Consider the following 19,978-nt stretch of genomic DNA (forward strand, 5'->3'; position numbering starts at 1 on the left):
TTTTAAAAAATTATATTTATAAAATCAAAGTTTAACTACAATAGAAGTAGGGTCATCTAACAAAATGTCTATCTTAGAAATAACCTGTCTTGGAAAATGGCAAACTTAGAAAACGTGTATACTTAGAAAATACCTAAATCAGAAAACGCTTAACTTAGAAAACGTCTAGACTAGAAAACGCTTATCTTAAAAAGCCTAAATAAGAAAAAGCCAATATTAGATATTTAAAATGCCTATCTTTAAGATGCATACTTCTTTTATATTTGAACGTGAATACACAAAAAAACGAGGGAAATTTTGGGAAATGTTAATTGTGAATTGGTAAAAGTAACTTACTTGTCAGCCATATCTTTGTAGTGTGTCATCTGTTCATATATCAAAACCTACAAAAACAGTAAGGTGGTAAAATTTAAATAAATAACTGATTTTATTTTGATACATTATCGTCTAAGCCCAAAAAAGCCTCCAGCTTAAACCAATAAAAAAGTAGAAAAAAATTAGGTGGGCGATTTTGTATTGAATCTTTGAAATCAGCTAATAGCGTTGTAAATATAAACAGCTAGGTCTCTACAAAAGAGCAGATTGCAATTCCGAAACTTTGGCCAGGTAGTTTTCTGGATTATACATCAGTATACTATACCTGACTAGCATGGTTCAAATCTGTTTCAACTTCTTGTAGGAAATGATTGATCTCGCACATTACACCAATTCTGCACAGAAAAAAATCATTAACAACTCCATTTTTACAAAATTGAACCTTTTCGAAGTTTATGTAAGTTTTTTAATCGAATCTTTTCATCCGTAACGCTGTAGAGGAGATGTTCAATTACTCGGCTGCTATTTAAAATAGACAGCTGAAATTTTGGGTGATGAATCTTTGTACCAACGCTTTGTTTTTTGATTGTCTGTCTGTCGGTCATGCTTAAAATACAAAGATACTAGTAATGTTTTATAAAAGATTCATGATTTTTTTTATGATTGATTGCATATTCTATCTCTCTTTCTGAACTTGTGCTCTATAACTAACTTCGTCCGTCTGTTTATCCTTGAATTTCGTGCTTCGCTACTTATGGATGTTGTTATCTTGCTCGTTTCTCTTAATTATAAAAATACATACATAACTTAGTTTTCTTTAAAAGATTCGCTCGAAATAATATTTCATATGCATCTTTTTCAGGTCTATAAAATAAAACTATTTTTACCTGTATAAATTTATTCTTGATCGTGCAATAAATCGTTCTTTATCGCCAGCGGTGGCTTCAAGTTCTTTTTGTCTAAATACAGATTAAGTAAAAGCTAGTTGTAGAAAATTCAATAATAGAATTAAAGACGATCATTCTTTTATAATTTTTATAAAAAAATCTTAACCAAAATTTGCTGATATTTGGAGATATCTTAGGTTTGACAATATCTCAAATAAATACATGTAAAAAAAAGGTAGTTTCCAAAAAATTGTCTAGCGACTACAGATACCACCCTTCCCGTAATAAACGGATATTTTTCTTGTGTTAGTGTTAATCTTAGTTTAGACAATTTTGAGTTTAAGGCATTTTCCCCGGAGAGGAATTAAGCATAAAGAAAAAACTAACTCCAGTATTTTCGATTTATTTTAAAAAAAAAGGTTGGGGGGGTTCCTAGGATACCAATCCATTATGAGGGAAAGCACTGTAAAAAATGTTACCTATCTCTGCATGAAAAATATGCATTCAATATTTCTGTCCAAGAGGCTGCCAAACCCTAAAACAATAATAGTTTAGGTAGTTAATTATCGCATCGTATTATAGACAACTTCCTGCGGATATTAAAACGATAAATTATAAGGTTTATTAAGGTTCTGTATGCCTCTAGGGGCAGAACAAAACCGATATCAATTATTATTTTTATTTTACTATTCGTAGAAAATTTTCTCCGTGTATGGCTAAGAACCGGTTCTGGTTTATAATGGGAAAGAATATTGTATTGTAAGTAAATTTGAAATAAGGGAGGGTTGATATTTGTGATAGCAATTGATATATATGCTTAGATGTCTTTAAAATTGAATTTTAACAGAATATTTGCAAACGGATGGTTGTCTGAATTGCATTTCAGAAAAAAAAATTTAAGCAAAAGTTACAAATATATCATCAAATATTTCGTGCAACTACCCCTTTAATTTTTTTATTAACAGGTATAGTATTGTTTATAGCGCTAATCAAGAATGCTCTCTTATTTAAGATAACCAATAAGAACTATCAAATGCCTTGAGAAAGTCAAAGAAACAATAAATCTATAAGCCTAGGTACCTATTTTATTAAGAATTATTTGTAACAAAAATCATCTAACAGATTAACGTTAAGCAATAATAATTAGCTAGATAATGAGATTTGTATTACCTTGTAATCATGCAGCAAATGAACAATTGGATCCCAAGCCCTGGAATAAATTAATAAATGTATTAAATTCACAGTGATCTAGAAAAAATAGATAAAAATTAAGAATTCTAAAAATCGTCTTCCTGGCTGTTCTAATTTTCTATAATCTATGGAGCTTATCCTAACCAATTTCCTTTCTGGAGTGCCTTGTTTTAAATCATTTTTTTACCCCTCTCACATTCTTTTAAATTCTTCGTGTTGATGGAAGACAATGGAAGAAAAATTTATACAGGTACATACATCCCCAAGTAAGATAAAAAAATTATCCCTTTTGTTAGATTTAAATTTATAGTTGAAATTTTGACACTACAAGTTTTTAACCAATGAAATTTCAATAAGTGTAGGAAAAAAGTTTTAGAGTTAACAAACTCTGGTTATCAAACTTTGGGTACCAGTGTAATTTATAGTTAATTTTCATCTCACACCCTGCTATTAGCACACTTACTTGGATGCATGTGTCTCCATAACTTCAGCTACATTGCAAAAACTATCTCCAATCTGAAAGTATTTTATTTTGAAGCAAAGCCTTTTACAATTAATTTTTGTCACGTCAGAATGTAAACTGCAGCCTTACATACAAACACAGCCAGATGGATAAAAAGACAGGCAAAGCAAGTTATGTGATGACAAGGATGATAACATGTATAAGGAGCGAAGCACAAAAATATAAGAGCATGAAGCTTCAATTTTAATAATATTAACCGAAAATTGTGATAATCAAACCAAAACAATAATTATATTAACATAAATTTCAGCCGTCTATCTTGAATAGGGGCCGAGAAAATCAGGTAAAAATATTTATCTAATAGGTGAAGACTAGAAGACCATTTACCTTCTCAAGAGGGGGGACCCGGCTGTTCAAACTGCTGCCAAGCAAAGAGAATGCATGACCCAATGAAACCATATCTTTCTTGTTTGTTGTTCTATACCTGAAAAATAAAAAAATAGAGTAGGGTAGTGCGGGGTTAATGCGGTAGGGGGGTCTAATTCCGGTCACTCGACCAACTTTTTTAAAACCGTTTTTTAACGGTGTTCTGAACGTTTGCGAGAGATCTTCAGAAAAGCAAAGTTGTAGTTCATTGCCTATACTTTCATTTCTCACTTCAGCAAATTTTTCTATGGTTTTTTTGCCCTCAAAAAGTTGCAAAAAATTTGCAAAAAAAAATTTTCAAAATAGGCCATGTTCAATCTAAAATTGTGAAAAAATGGTAAGTCCTATTGACCCCCGGGTTTTTGTAAAATGAAAGATATGGCATTCATTTATCGTTTGCAATTGGAGGCGTTGTTCTAACTTGATTTTTTCATAATTTTTTTTTCATCTCAAAAAAAGGGTCTATTCCAGTCACTTTTTTTACTTTTTTTTATTACTGTATTTATAAATTTATAATACCCTAATTTTTTTTTCAGGTGATCTGGAAGCATGAACAACCTAAATGCATGACCTAAGCTTTAATCATTGCCTTGCCTGTTGTTAGATGTACATTATTAGTCATTTTACTGCTTGTATTATGTCATGTTTTGTTGCCTCAGCTTTTCAATTTGTTAAGACATTTAAAATTTTTCAGACACATTTTTATAGTAATGGGAAGAGTATATCACCCAAAGGAACGCCTTAAATATTTGCCTGAAGATGTATCAGCTGCATTGGCTCATGTAAGAAGGGGTATGTCTATTAGAAAGACCGCTAGAAGATTTAAAATTCCATATGAAACCCTTGCATCTTTTTCATATAAGAGGGTGTTCGCGATTTTTGCGCGGTTTGGATTTTTAATGTCAAATCGGCTAGGATTAAGCTAGAAAGGTGTTTAAGGTGTCTATAGAAAGCTCTTTGCATGTCCTAACAAAAACTCCCCAGGATATGGGTTCTATCTCCATATTCAAAATTTTGCATTTTCAAAATTCCTGTTGCATAAAATGTGTTGAAATATTAGAGTTAGACCCCATATCATTTCGAGTTAATTGTCAGGCATGTAATTTTGCATCTTTAGACACCTTAACCACCCTTGTAGGTCAATCCTAGCCAATTTGAGACAAGAAAAATTGTATCAAAAACTGCTGTCAAAACTGGCAGGATTTTTAAAATTAAAAATTTTTGGGGAAAAAATCACTTTTTTCAAGAAATTCCAAGACCTGCGAATCAGAAATTGACTCTAATTTATGTATAAAGCTTAAAAAAACCTAATCATATAATAAAAAGTATGATTTTTTAAAAAAAGTTTGTATGAAAAAATTCGATGTTTTTTTGCGATTTTACCGACTTTTTTTAAATGGGCAAAATGTGGTCAAAAAATTTTCTGATCTGCATGCGACTAGTACCGTTAGAAAGCTAATGACCTTAGCTTTCTACTCATAGTTTAAAATGTTAAAAAAAAATATTTTAAGGGGGTGTTCCACCCCCCCAAAGTCAACTGACCGAAATAGCCCCACCAGTGGGGTTATTCCGGTATAGGCCAACCGCCGCCCTTAAAACCGATTTTTGACCGACTTCCAGTTGCGAGATCTTAACGGGACCAAGACAGGCTTCTTTGTTATTGCCATATCTTTCATTTGCACTCTTAAAAACCGGTAAAAGTTTTTGGGAAGTTTTTTTTTTTTAAGTTGAAGCAAAAAATTGACCGGAATAACCCCGCACTACCCTAATTTTTTTAAAAAGGGGTGGTTTTAATGCAACCATCTCGTAATCAAGAAGTAAATGGCACTTAGAATTCGAATTTTCATCTGAAAGTTTGCATGAGTAATCCTTGGTAGGTCTATTTTCCCTAAATCGAACAATATGTTGGAAAAGTTACGGCTTAAGGTTCAGCCGTTTTGCCATATTTTGGCTATCTATAGGGCTAATTAGTCACGAAACCTATCTCCACATGATACTCTTTGCTGCTCCAAAACGTTATCAAACGGTTCTAGCCGGTAGCTGTTGGTACAAGATATTTTAAAAATGGTTATTGCTATCATTTAACATGAATTAAACCAAAAATATGTTTTAAAAAGTTGATTCCTACGCATTTAATGATGAATTTGCCCTGAAAATAGGCAAAAAACGGTTGAGCCGCTAGCCGTTACTTTTACAACTTTTTGTTCGATTTAGGGAAAATAGACCTACCAAGGATTAGGTACTCATGCAAAATTTCTGATCAAAATTCGAATTCTAAGTGCCATTTACTCACTGATTACGAGATGGTTGCATTACCCCCCCCCCCCCTTTGAATTATTGACAGGGATCTTAAAAGTTATAAGGCAATGGACGATAATTACCCAATGATTATAAGCAAAATTACCCCCTCTAAAGATCAAAATTATTGTTTTGCAATCAACCGATTAAAATTCAATTAAAAGTACTCAGAGTTTTTAATGAAAAGGAATATGAAATTATGGTTACTAAAAAGCTAACCAGTGTAATTTTCAGTACATTGCCCCCTCCCTCCCTGAAAACTTCACACAAACGAATTTAGGGGAAAGAATAATTTATCGTTTAAAGCACGTCTTATCCCCTGCATCCCTGAAACTAACCTATTTTCTTGTTCAAGAGAGGCAGCGTACAATATCTTGACAGCATTCTCAACTTTGCCAAGAGTTGTCTTAAACTCGGTTATAATTTCTTCATTTCTATCCTCCTCTGAAATATCAACAAATTTACAAGGACGTCAAAGCTTTTATTTTTTTCGAGGCGGGGGGGGGGGGCGGTGGCTGGGTAGAAAGGTGCGCGATTTTCCCTTATATTTTCACTTGACATTACATAACTCAAAAAAAAACAGTACAATGAATGTCTGTCCGTCTATCTGTCTTCAGCACAAGATATCGGTAACCACTGAACCGTAAAGGCTGTGCTCTTCAGGGAATATTTATACCTATTGGGTCTGGGGTTGTTTTCTGCTGGGAAAGGACAATAGGAGAAAAATATGCATTCGAACCTGGTGCTTGAAGAGTTGTCAAAAAGTCGGTTCCAATCAAGTTATCACTTTCTGCTTTTCGTTTGCCAGCTGTCCATTGTCTAAAAGTGTAAAAAGATTCAGACAGAGAGTGGGGAAAATTGGCTGTTTATTACACTAGTCCCCAAAGTTTTTAAATAACTGTTTCTTTTTCGTGGACTTAAGCAAGTTTTTATTGGTTGGTTAATTATGCTGAGTGTTGAACCTTTTTAACTACTAATTTTAATCTACAGAAGGGGTGATTTTGTGTATCATCACTGAAAATGAAATACAAAAATAGATGCAAAAATATATCAAACCCTCTTCTAGTTCTTTAAATAGATATCTTGCTAAGTACTAAGAATCCAGGAATAAGGTATAACCAACAAGGGAATCTAATCTAAAATAATATTTGGGGGGCAAATGGAGAGGTCGTCAATTTTACGATGTGTTGCCCCCCAACGACAGCTGAAAAACACGTATAGGTTTCGTGATTTTTTTCCGAATTAATTTCGTTATTGGTATGAGCTGCTAAGAATCTACATTGTCAGGTAGAACCATATCGGTTCAGCGTATAGCGAGATCCTTTGGTACAAACACAGACATCCTGTTACTTTATTATAAGAATAACTCTTACTTTTCATTAGTTTCTGTAATGAAATGCCTCCAAACTGCAGATTGGGATAAGACTGGATGTCGACAAATCCTACAAAATAAAAAAAAAACAAGGATGACGACATCCATAAAAACGAAGCTCTAAAATCAGACGGAAGGACAAACGATATTTCCGAACTTAATGTGCTGATGAATATAGATTCATAAGTCTAAACAAAATTGTATTTAAAATAAATTGTAAAATAAAAGTTAAAAAATAACGATGTTTTAAATTGACCTACGAACGTTCTGGTAGTGATTTTAGAAATGCTGGGTAGGCATTTTATGTTGTTTCTAAATGCTACAGGAATCGTTTTTATTAAATTGTTGGCATTACCTATCAGCAAAACTCTGAAGCTCTATTCTTCTATTTTCTATCAATTCTTCTTCAAATCGACCAGTTATCTAAACATATCTTAGTTAATTAGATGGATATACAAAGTCGTGCAAAAGGGGGGTGAATCCTACTCACTAAGACAGCAAAAGGGAATGTTAGTGTAAAAATTTACACACATCCCTTAATCTTAAAGTTGGTGTTAACAAAATTTTGCGCGATTCGCGCGTCTGTTCTTAAATTCAAGGACACTTGTTTGACGTTTAAGTGGGTGGGTAGATGGATGGATGGATACCTAGGTTGCTAGTCTACCTCAAGACAAGAAAATACACCCCTCTTGATGTCTATAGTACAGCCTCCTCGATTTTGATGACTGGAAGACAAATGTTATATATATATATTAGGGTTGGGCCGGATATCCGGTGTGGCCGGATATCCAGCCATTTTCAATATCCGGCCGGATACCGGATATTGAAACTATCCGGCCGGATATCCGGCTCTATAATTTTTTATACTTTACACCAAAAATCTCTGCTTTTTAAAATCTTAAATGGCTATAATTTTCTTTTTATTGAAGCTAGAAGAACATTTTTTCTGAATAAGTTTAACTTTATGTAAATTTATATAAGATTTTTGAAGAAATTTTTTTTACTACTTTAATATCTGGTAATTTGGCCGGTTATCCGGCCGGATATCCGGTAATTTGGCCGGATAACCGGATATCCGTCATTTGAAATCAGCCGGATATCCGGTATCCGGCCAAAAAAGTATCCGGCCCAACCCTAATATATATATATACTAGCGGCTGTTCCCCTAAGTTATAGGGGCTCTATATTCTAAAGAATAGAAAAATAGCCTAAAACCATACCCAGACTTATTTTTTAACAAGGATGACAACATCCATAAGTAGCGAAGCACAAAAAATCGTAGATGGGAATACGTACAGGTAGATTTAAAAGGTTTTTACAAAAATCAAGAATAGATTTATTGGATAAAATAAATATGAAACCTTGTTTTATTTTGTATGATGACAATGGTCAAAGTAAATTATATTAAAGATGCTCATAACAATGGGAAAAATTATTTTGATACTGATATCCCATAGAAGTTTGAAAATTGGATCAAAATAAACAAAGATCTTGGGAAATATGTAAAACATATAAAAATAGCCAAAAACCTGATAAAAGGCAGTCTGGCCGCCATGGTTGTTTTCTTAAAACGACAAAAAGTTTAATTTTTAAATCCTTAAAAACTTTAAAAATTTGGAAAATCGGACCATATACTTTTAAGATATGGAAAAAAGTGTTAATTATATTTATAAATAGCCTAAAACCTGCCAAAAAGGCAGTCTGGCCGTCATGGTTATTTCCTCTAAAGACGGGAAATTTAATTTTGATATCTACAACTGAAAAAATTTTGAAAATCGGACTATAAACACTGAAGATATGGAGAAAAATGTTAAAAATATTAAAAAAACAGCCTAAAACCTGCTGAAAAGGCAGTCTGGCCGTCATCATCATCATCATCGCCATTTATCTCTTCTTTCCAGAGCATAGGCCACGCACAATGGTTCTCCATTTATCTTTGAATTGGGCCTCAGTAGAGGCTTCACTGAAAGATGAAAAATTCTTCTTTCTCAGTTCCTCAAGGAATTCCCTCCTGCAGGTTGTTTTTGGTCTGCCTGGTTTCCTTTTTCCTGTGAAGGGGTCCCAAGTTAAGGCTTGATTGGTTAAATCATCATGCCCTTTCCTTAGAGTGTGCCCCAACCATCTCCATTTTCTCTGTTTTATTGTCAGTTTGATGTCTGACATATCACTGCGCTCTAAAAGCTCAGCATTTGTGATCTTGTTTGGCCAAAAGATCTTGTGGATTCTCCTAAGACATTTGTTTACATATGTCTGTAGCTTGGAGACCACTGCTGTGTTTAGTAGGAACCAAGTTTTGGCCCCATACAGCAAAACAGAGAGAACATTTGACTTGAAAAGTCTTAACTTGGTCTTTATGGAGATGTTGTTAGAATTCCAAATTTTGTTCAAGCTGGCAAAGGCTGTTCTAGATTTGTTAATTCTAGCTTTAACGTATGTCAAAGTGCCTCCAGCTTCATCAATTTTACTTCCAAGATACTCAAAGCAGTTAACATCCTCAAGAATTTGGTTTCCAATAGATATTGGTTCTTGGGAGTTTGCATTTAATCTGAGTATTTTAGTTTTTGGAACATTTATTTCAAGTCCAACTTTCTTGGAAGTTTCAGCTATCATGTTAGTTCTTCTTTGCATTTGACTTCTATTACTTGTTAACAAAGCAATATCATCAGCAAAGTCCAGATCTCCCAAATATTTGGGATTGCCAAATAACTGCCAGCGAATGCCATCATTGCTTTCACAGTTCTTCATGATCCAGTCAATGGCAAGGAGGAAAAGGAAGGGAGAGAGAAGGCATCCTTGTCTGACACCTGTTACAATCTCAAAAAAGGTTGATAGTTTACCTTTATACATAACATTTCCACCTCCTTTATGATAGATAGCTTTAATGATATTGATTATCTTTTCTGAAATGCCATAGTGTCGGCAAATTTTCCAGAGAGATTTCTTGTCTAAAGAATCAAATGCTTTTTTGTAGTCAATAAAGTTTACAAAAAGCTCAGAGTTCCATTCCTTGGATTGCTCTATGATGATTCTTAGAGAGGTTATCTGATCAATAGTGGAACGGTTTGGTCTAAATCCAGCCTGATTAGGTCTTAGCTTTTCATTAACCTTCTTCTTTATTCTATTAAGAAGAATCTTACTAAGGATACGGCCAGGTACTGAAAGAAGCATTATCCCTCTGTAGTTTCCACATTGGGTCAAGTCTCCTTTTTTGGCCAGTATTGAGATATGTCCATTTTTCCAGTCCTCTGGGCATAACTCATCATTCCATATCTTAGTGATCAAAGGTAGGAATGCCTCAGCAGATGTGTCTAAGTCTGCTTTCATGACCTCAGCTGGGATGTTATCAGGTCCAGCGGCCTTGTTATTTTTTAAACTTTTAATGGCCTCTTTGATTTCCAATAGATTTGGCGCTCGACAGTCAATGTCAAGTGCATCTGAGGGTGGAATCTCAGTTTCTTCCTCTGGAACTGGAAGATTCAGCAGTTCAGTGAAATGCTCTGCCCATCTATTTAGAAAATCCTCATCAGTTTTAAGGAGTGAACCATCCTTGTCCCTGATGTGTGATCCTGATTTGTGTACTTTACCTGCAATGCTCTTAGTAATCTCATAGACATCTTTCATTCTATTTTGATTAGCAGCATTTTCTGCTTGCAAGGCAAGGTTTTCCAAGTGTTCTTTTTTGTCAATTCTGACACTTTTTTGGATTTCCCTGCTGAGCCTCTTATACAGGTCTTTATCTTCTGGAGAGTTTCTAGAGAGTGTCTTTTATCTTACCTCTCTTCTTTGATCCATGAGATCAATGGATCTTTGAGTGATCCACGGCTTTTGGTTAGCCTTTTTGAAACCTAATTTTTCTTGGCTAGTATCATTGTAAACTTTTTTGATACCTTGCCAAATATCTTCCACTCCATCTTCCTCTTGAAGAGTCAGCAACTCAAATCTATTCTTTAGAGTGAGCTTAAACTCAAATCTATTCTTTAGAGTGAGCTTAAACTCTTGTAACTTTTCAGAGTTTTGGAGGGTTGTTAAACTATATTTCTTCCTGGGGTTAGGCTTTGTGTCCTGCTTTTTAAATCTAAGAAGAGAGAAGATAATGGTCTGAATTAACATCAGGTCCTCTTTCAACCCTGACATCAAGGAGAGAACCTTTAAAGCGTCTAGATATACATATGTGGTCTATCTGGTTAAAGGTTCTTTGATCTGGTGATCTCCAGGTGGCAGTATGAATCTTTTTGTGTTAAAAGATGGTTCCACCAATGACAAGTTTGTTTTCAGTACAAAAACTTACAAGTCTATCACCATTGTCATTTTCCTTGCCATTACTTAAGCCTAGGCCATATCTGCCCATGACTACTTCTAAATTCTCATTATTACTCCCCACTTGAGCATTGAAATCTCCTAGGAGCATGGTCAGATCCTTTTCTTTATGACCATTTTTAAATACAGAGTCAAGCTGGTCATAAAATTAGTTTTTGACCTCTGCATCTGCTTGTTCTGTAGGAGCATATGCTACTATAATTCTCAGTTTGATGTTTTTAACTGAGGATTTGAAATAAGCCTCCGTAATTCTAGGACCATGGGGTTGCCAACTGATCATGGCCTGCTCTGCTTGCTTGGTCAGCATAAGAGCCACCCCTTGATTATGGCCTAGATCCTCATTCATATGACCTGAGTATAGTATTTTCAAGCCAGAATGATGTTTAAACTCTCCATTGTTTGTCCACCTTGATTCAGTGAGCGCCAGGATGTCAACCTTGGCTTTTAGCATTTCTCGGCAAATGTTTTCTGTCTGGCCTGACTGAAACATTGTCCGAACATTCCAGGTGCAAATTTTTGCTGGTCTGCGGGAATTCAGAATCATCCGCCTGACTGGTCCGTTAGCGGTTTCCCAGCCAAACATCATATTGCCGTCATGGTTTTCTTCTTTAAAAGACGGGAAATTTGATTTTGATATCTATAACTGAAAAAATTTTGAAAATCGGACCATACACTGAAGATATGGAGAAAAATGTGAAAAATATAAAAATAGCCTAAAACCTGCTAAAAAGGCAGTCTGGCCTTCATGATTGTTTCTTTAAACGACAGGAAATTTAATTTTGATATCTGTAACTGAAAAAATTTTGAAAATCGGACCATAAACACTGAAGATATGGAGAAAAATGTGAAAAATATAAAAATAGCCTAAAACCTGCTAAAAATCGGTCCGACCCCAAATGATGTTTTATAGTCAATTGTGCTCCTTAATAATGGGAATGTTGTCAAAAAATTTCAGCATTCTATCTTTTATAGGAGCTGAGTAAATCCCATTTCCCCCATAGCGTTACGGACTGACTGACTGACTGACTGACGGACTGACGGACAAAGTGAATTATAGAGTAGCTTCGCTACTAAAAAAGTAAATAGCCTAAAACCATCTCAGAGCCTATAAGAGTCTTCACTGTAAAAAATCGAGATCCTTCGCTACAGACAAAAAAAGCTTATTACTCTATATTATAGGATTATACAAAGTAGAACGATGTCTGTCTGTCTGTCCGTCCGTCCGTCTGTCTCTTAAGATATCGGTAACCACTGAACCGATCGGATTCTACTCTTCAGAGTCTATACCTATTGGTCCTGTGGTGGTTTTAAGCTATTTTCTTGGGGGATGGGACACCCCCAACCCCCCAAAAATGAAAATTTCCCACACACCCCAAAAAAAATAAAAAATGGTGCTGACCATAAATGATGAGCGTAGCACCCGAATTTTTTCTTTTTTAAATTTTTTTTTAAAAAATTACCTCATGGGGCAAAGCCCCTAGAGGCTAGAGGTGAAGCCGCTAGTATATATATAAAGATATACATACAATACTGCCAGAAAGGATAATTTTAAAAACTTTGTTAAGCATTTATATAATCAAAGCATAGATTCAAAGCTAACTCTTCAGTGTGACGACATTCAAATCATAGTTGTTGTATATTTTTCTGAAAGAAAATTCTATACAAAAGCAAGCTTACTTCTTAGGCATATTCATAATCATAAGAAATTGTTCTATTGTGGATTTCTAAAAGTTATAACTTACCCCAACCCCATTGGCATCGACTTTTGGTAACATCCACTTTACATTTCAAAAAATAAATGGTTTAGATAGAATTTTTGATGGCTTTCTTTTGCTTTGGTTTTGAGGCTTTAATAATCTGACTATACCACTACTAACCATTTTTTAATAGCGATCTGCTCTATAATACACTATGTATGTACGTCCCTCCGTCTGAAACGCTGTGGAGGAATAAATATTCTAATTCTCGTCAATTTTCCAACTCTACCTGTTTTTCTGGTAAAGGAGGGATTGCAATAGTAGCTCCATACTTTGCAGTCAAACGGGCATGGAGCCAATCAAAATGCTTATATCTTCTGGAAACCTAAAAATTGAGAAAACTTGCAAAATTCTTATTTAAAGACGGTAGGTATTCAAGTATTTCTGTCAAATCAAGAAAGAATTCATACGAGCAGATTGTATAAAATTACCAGAAAGTTAATATGTTGGGAAATACATAAAAAATAGTGAAAATTCAAAGGAAAAAAATTGAACTTAAAATAAACATAGCACAGAGGTTACATATTCAGGAAAAAATCTCCTTAAAACAATTAATTTATATCCATCCTGGCAAATTCAAAATTTTCAACATGGTTTACATTTTTTTTGGCTCGGGCCTTCGTCCTATCGAAGCCAACGAAACTATATGTTTTCATTTTTGTATCCGCGGAAAGATGGCCTTACCTGTATGTTATTAAAACTTGGTGTGACAGGGTACGTCATATAGGCCTTGAGTCCACCAAACTTGGCGCCTTTTTTCGGTACTCCAATAGTACAAGTGTACTGGCTTGTACTGAAATAAAAAAACAATGTTATTGAAAGAAATATTCATATTAGCCCAACGCGTTGAGCATGGGCTAATTTATAATGGAAAGCTACAGTATTTATCAATATAACCATTTTCCGTTTCAAAATTTCAAAAAGCACTTGTTCAGTAGAACAAGCAAATATATGTGAGATTTTAAGTAATACAAAGATAATTTTCTGGTTGCCAATGCTATAAAATGAGCAAACATACCAAATAGTTAAGGGAATCTACACATGCACTAGAAAAATCTTGGCATTTGAGAAAATTGAGTTTTTGTACACGGTCTCTGACGGACGGACGGTCTAAACAACCAATATTTCTACTAAAATGGCTACTAAAAAATAATTAATTGTACCTTGGTTTCCAGTAAAGAAATCCAGTAACATCAATAATATCCACTGCTTCAGCTACTGTGGTTGCTGAAAAAAAACAAGAATAAAAACATACAAAAGTATTACAATATTAGCAAGTAAAACTTAGAAAAAAAGTTAGGAGTTTGAATCCATTACCACTTAGAAAATTGTATTGTAAAGTTTTACCGATAGACCGAGGGAAAATATGACTTAAAAAGTTTTCACTGGAAACCCTTTAAATAGCAAAGAAATGAAAAACACGTTTCTTCTATAGAAATTGAATATACTCTGAAGCATTACAGACAAACTGACGGACCAAGTAAGATATAAAGTAAATACTAATCGATCAGAAAATTCTTTGCCCCAAAAAAATCAGCCGTCTATCTTGAATAGTAGCCGGACGGTTTCTTATAAACAGGTGAACATTTCAAATTAAAGAGTAGCTTCGCTTTCTAAATCGTACCTAACTGTTACAGGAATCATCATAGAAAGTTAAAATTAAAAAGACAATTCTGTTATGCTACTTAAATTATTGATAAGAAATATCTATGACGTACGGACATACAGACGAACCGACCCTAATTATAGCAAAGCTTTGCTTTTAACTCTACTTTCTTATTTTACCTGAACTTTCTATAGCGCCACAAAGAAAGTTATCAAAGCTGCTGGATTTTCCAAATAGCTTGAAACCACCTTTCTTGTCACCTTTGTCACCAGTGGACCTTAATATAAATCATTCTATTTTAAAATCACTTTTGGGATAAATATTACTCTCTTATTCAATACTCCCGTCAAAAAAAGCTATACGGAAAACTAGCAGTTGTGTTGTGCCCCTATCATATAGGGGCTCTATAATCAAAGGGATACGCAAAGGGTAGAAAAATAGCATAAAACCACTACCCATGGCTTAAATCTAAAAATAAAATAGCCTAAAACCATCACAAGATCCGTCAAAAGGATAGTTTAATAATTTTAGTAGTTGGATCTTGAACTTTTTAAAACGATTTTCAAAAGGAGTACTTTAGGTACAGGCTTTCTTATACCTATTGAACAACGCTTTCAGGGCCTACAAAACTGGTGTTAATATTGTCATTCTTAACTTATTATTCGTAAAACTTGTATGTAATGCAATATATGATTTTTCAGAATGGCTCAGAACAGGTTCTAATCCAGCGGATATTAAGCGGTTTCGAAGCCGATTTTAATTTAATGGACTTGCAAAGTTTTATCAAATTTATAAAATTCACAAACAATTTAATGAAGGACAATTACCGCCAGCAAGACCAATCATCAATAATATTGGCTCACTTAATGAAAACATTTCAAAATATGTCGACCATCACACCAAAGACCTTGTCAAAACATTACCTTCCTACCTTGAAGACACAAGAGATTTCCTGGACCTTTGTGAAAACATAAACCAATCTGGAAATCTTAAAGACAATCACATCCTTGTTACTATAGATGTAGTTTCCTTATATACCAACATTTCCAAACAAGATGCAATACCATCAGTACAACATTATTTAGAAACAAGACACAACAAATCAATTCCTACCTCATATATTTTAGAACTACTTGAATTGGTATTTGACTGCAACTATTTTAAATTTGGCAATAGAGTATTCAAGCAAGAAATAGGCGTAGCAATGGGGACAATATCTGCACCAAACACAGCCACACATACGATGGGAAAATTCATTGATCCCAAACTTCACCAACTAGCAATAGACATCCAAGGTAACTTTGACCCTATATTAGCACTAAAACGCTTTTTAGATGACTATTTTATGCTTTGGACAGGAGGCATACAATCATTAGAAGAGTTCCTGAATGAAATCAACAATAACCATCCTACTTTAAAGTTCACATACAATTATACTTCTCCCTTTCCATGCTATGAAACAACAGATGTGCCACATGAATGTTTTTGTAACAAAATGTAACACATGACTGTTCATACAACAAGAAAAATTCCATTTTTAGATGTTGAAATAAAAATCAAAAATTAAAAACTGATAACAGACATTTACAGAAAACCAACAGACCGCTGCCAATACCTTCTTCCTTCATCCTGCCATCCACCCCATGTTATAAAAAATATTCCTTACTCCCTGTGCTATAGACTGGTTAGAATTTGCTCAGAGAGACCAACTTTACTGGAAAGAATGGAGGAACTCAAAGACTTTTTTCTTTTAAGAAACTATGATAAACAATTAATCAATTCCAGCATAATGAGAGCATTAAAACTCAAAAGATCGGATACCCTAAAAAAAAGTCACCAAAAAACAAAACTCAAGAACAATTTTTACTACTACCTACCACCCTGCACTCCCACATATATCAAAAATATTAAAAGATTCGTGGAGAATGAATATTGAAACAGACAACCAATTAAACAAAATTTTTGACAAACTACCAATGGTGGCATATAAACAATAGGGTGGGTCGATTTTGGAATTTCACATTAGTAGACATTGGCAAGGGTTACTGGGCCAGTATAGAAACCTGTGAAACTTGAAAGAGGTTTTTTAATCCAAAAACAACGGGCGCGCGGGGGGTATAAAATGTGCCCGCCCCCCTATAAAACCAAAAATTGAAATTCCTTCAAACACAGGCATGTTGCATATCAAAATGACCGCATTGAAATGCTGATTACAGATCTGAAAACCGTTTTGAAAAATATTGATTCAGTCAGAAATGATTTTCAAATAAGTTACCAAAATGAACAATTTTGACCAAATCAGCTGTTTTTAGGTACTTAATGAGATCTTAATCGAACTAGGAGCAATATTTTTCAAAACGGTTTTCAGATTCGTAATCAGCATTTCAATGCGGTCATTTTGATATGCAACATGCATGTATTTTAAGGAATTTAAATTTTTGGTTTTATAAGGGGGTGGGCACTTTTTATACCCCCCGCGCGCCGGCAGCCATCAAAGCAAAGTAACTTTTGAAACTTGAAAGGGGCTTATCATACATATATATGACTTCCACAACTTATGATAACAGTAAAATCTAAAAAAAGGATGAAATGGGCCCACCCTAATAAACAACCTTCTAATTCCAGCCTACGTCAAATTCTTGTTAAATCCACACTCCCTGAAAGGGATCTTGGACTAAGTAGCTTCGGACAAAGTAGCTTCAGACAAAGTAGCTTCGGACAAAGTAGCTTCAGGACAAAGTAGCTTCAGGAAAAAGTAGCTTCCGGACAAAGTAGCCTCCTAAGGAAAGTAGCCTCCACTGTTAATAAAGGTCATGACCGCAGCGCTCGGCCCCCTGGCCTTCCTAGCCGCGGGCGCTCCGCCCCTAGCCTATAACCTAACCTAACCAAAAAAATTGTAAAATTATTCAAAATTAAATTATAAATTGTAAAAATCTATCAACCACTTTTTGCAAAATCCACGGAATTCTAAACCATCTATGTATTATCAGTTGATGATATTTTTCTTAAATAAATGTTCTGAGGCTAACATAGGTTAGGTTAGGTTATAGGCTAGGGGGCCGAGCGCCCATGGCTAGGGGCCATATTGGAGACTATTTTTCTTAGGAAGCTACTTTTCTTAAGTAAATGTCCTGAAGCTACTTTGTCCTGAAGCTACTTTGTCCGAAGCTACTTTGTCTGAAGCTACTTTGTCCAAGATCCCCTGAAAGAGAACACAGAATTCTGCCTGTACTTAAACCATGTAATATGAATATATGTAATATATGCCCTGCCCATACATATTGATGCAAAATCTACAACCACAAGTTCAAACGACAACAATATAAAAATATCAATAAACCGCAAGGCTACCTGTCTTACAAAAAATATTGTGTATTGCATAACCTGCTCTTATTGCAAACAACAATATATTGGCGCACTCTAAGAACCAGAATTGGCGAACATTTGAGATACATAGCAAATAACAAAAACACGACAACAGGACAACATTTTCAACAACAAAATCACAACATGAAAGTTACAATTTTACATGTTCTGAAATATGAAGGAGAAACAGAGAGAAAAATTAAGGAGGCAAGATGTATCAATCTATTCAACACAAAGACAATAGACCTTAATAATAGATAATAGGATTAGTAAATGATTAGCTAATTACTTTTTTTTTATTTTTTTGTTTGCACAACAACATTTTTTATAAAACTTCTTTTAGTTTACATAATAAATCAATAAATGAAAATATGAACTAATTCATTTTTTAAAAAGAAATTTTCCAACAACTAACTCAATGTTTTTTGTCAATATAATGAATATAGTAAATAATAGCTAATGGCAAAATAATTTTTTTTATTTTACAAGACCTAAAAAAAAACTTTTCTCTTAAATTTTATTATTTTACCTATTTATGTATATACAGTTATCTCTTTTAAAAAATATTTTTTGAAATATAATAGATATAGTAAATGATAACTAACTCCAATATTAAAAAACCTTTTCCACAAAAACTTTTCTTAAAAATGTTTTTTTGATTCTCAATAATAAGGTATAAACAGTTTAACTTTTAAATACCAATTTTTTGTCAATATAATGGATATAGTAAATGATAGCTAATAGCAAATAGGTAATTTTATTTTTATTTTACAAGACCTAATGTATAAACAGCTTGACTTCTAAATACTAATTTTATTCTACATATCTATGCAACATAACCTAATTCTAAATACTCTATCAATAATGATAATTTGATAAAAAAGGAAATAGTTTTTTTCATATAAAATGTTAAATATTAAAATTTATGTATATTAATGTATTTTTAAACATCCCCCCTCCCCTGCTGATTATTGCCTCCTGCTAAAAAATCCCTTTCAGTTTACTTTAAACATCCAACTAAACTCAAGGTTGATCATATTATTTTCTTCTTTTTTTAGCAACATTTTCTGCCTTTATAGTTCTACAAATTTCTTTATTTTTACCTATCTTTTAATATGTAAATTAAATTAATATGATTTATGTCATTTAGACTGAAGAGGGTGCAATGTCCACCGAAATATATTTCAATAAAAAATAACTAAGAAGTATCAAAGACTTTTTCACTCAGTGAATTTATCACTGGAAAATTATTTGTACCTTATCGAATCACTTTTCTGCAATGGTGGTCTGCTAATCTCTGTTGTAATAACTTGATTTGTACTCTGTTGTACTGCTTGTACACTGTAGGGTTGCTGTACAGTTGTACTGAAATAAATAAATATATATTATATTAATTGTGATTATAAAATTGCAGTAATTGATTTATTATTACATTACCAGATTATCATGTACTCTAATTAGTGAATTTCATAGCCTGCTAAAATAACTACCCCTCCCCCCCAATCCACTACTTTACCCAATATCCTCTCCTCCTACTGGATGAACGAACTGACCAATAAGTTAGGTCTATAATTATAAGCAACCTAAATTAACGACAACTTGTCCCCTGTCATAATAACCACATATATTCTACATCAATTGTCCCAGTAGATTGAAAATATATGGACTGGATAAATAACCTAAAATTATAAAAATAATGCTTCTAAAAGTTAACTTTGCTATCTTGCTCAATATCTGTGTCATATCTATCTTTTTAGAAGCAAATCTACTTTATAATTTGTCTGTCTGCCTGTCTGTCCGTCAGTCAGATAATTCGTAATGAGATTTTCTCAGTTGCTATTTTTTTAAAGCTACACTTCAACCCGCGACCGTGGCTTAACACGTAGCGCATCCGCTCGTCGTCGGGAAGGTGTTAGGTTCGAATCTCGGTCCGACACCGCGTCATAACTAAAGACGTTAAAAATGGTTCCCACTGCTACT

General features: G+C 33.9%; 1 protein-coding gene across 4 annotated transcripts in view; it reads right to left on the reverse strand.

Annotated features, from left to right (window-relative positions):
* Positions 1–19,978, reverse strand: part of LOC145332239 (sorting nexin lst-4-like) — a 491,682-nt gene that overhangs the window by 53,052 nt on the left and 418,652 nt on the right. For 2 of the 4 annotated variants that reach the window (XM_080177191.1, XM_080177193.1), the window contains 17 exons: positions 19,256–19,363; positions 14,812–14,909; positions 14,190–14,253; positions 13,711–13,819; positions 13,256–13,351; positions 13,012–13,047; positions 7,308–7,375; positions 6,954–7,022; positions 6,320–6,399; positions 5,919–6,024; positions 3,244–3,340; positions 2,857–2,909; positions 2,373–2,412; positions 1,682–1,737; positions 1,203–1,274; positions 641–710; positions 337–383 (listed from right to left, as the gene is read on the reverse strand). The exons of 1 other annotated variant lie outside the window; for it this stretch is intronic. In XM_080177191.1, coding sequence (XP_080033317.1) covers positions 337–383; positions 641–710; positions 1,203–1,274; positions 1,682–1,737; positions 2,373–2,412; positions 2,857–2,909; positions 3,244–3,340; positions 5,919–6,024; positions 6,320–6,399; positions 6,954–7,022; positions 7,308–7,375; positions 13,012–13,047; positions 13,256–13,351; positions 13,711–13,819; positions 14,190–14,253; positions 14,812–14,909; positions 19,256–19,363 — 1,269 coding nt within the window. The remainder of the gene's footprint in view (positions 1–336; positions 384–640; positions 711–1,202; positions 1,275–1,681; positions 1,738–2,372; positions 2,413–2,856; positions 2,910–3,243; positions 3,341–5,918; positions 6,025–6,319; positions 6,400–6,953; positions 7,023–7,307; positions 7,376–13,011; positions 13,048–13,255; positions 13,352–13,710; positions 13,820–14,189; positions 14,254–14,811; positions 14,910–19,255; positions 19,364–19,978) is intronic. One more of the 4 variants, XM_080177192.1, reaches the window with a different exon arrangement.

This window comes from Acartia tonsa, chromosome 11 (genome assembly GCF_053477335.1).
Source record: "Acartia tonsa isolate MP-2025a chromosome 11, ASM5347733v1, whole genome shotgun sequence".
Taxonomy (NCBI): Eukaryota; Metazoa; Arthropoda; class Copepoda; order Calanoida; family Acartiidae; genus Acartia; species Acartia tonsa.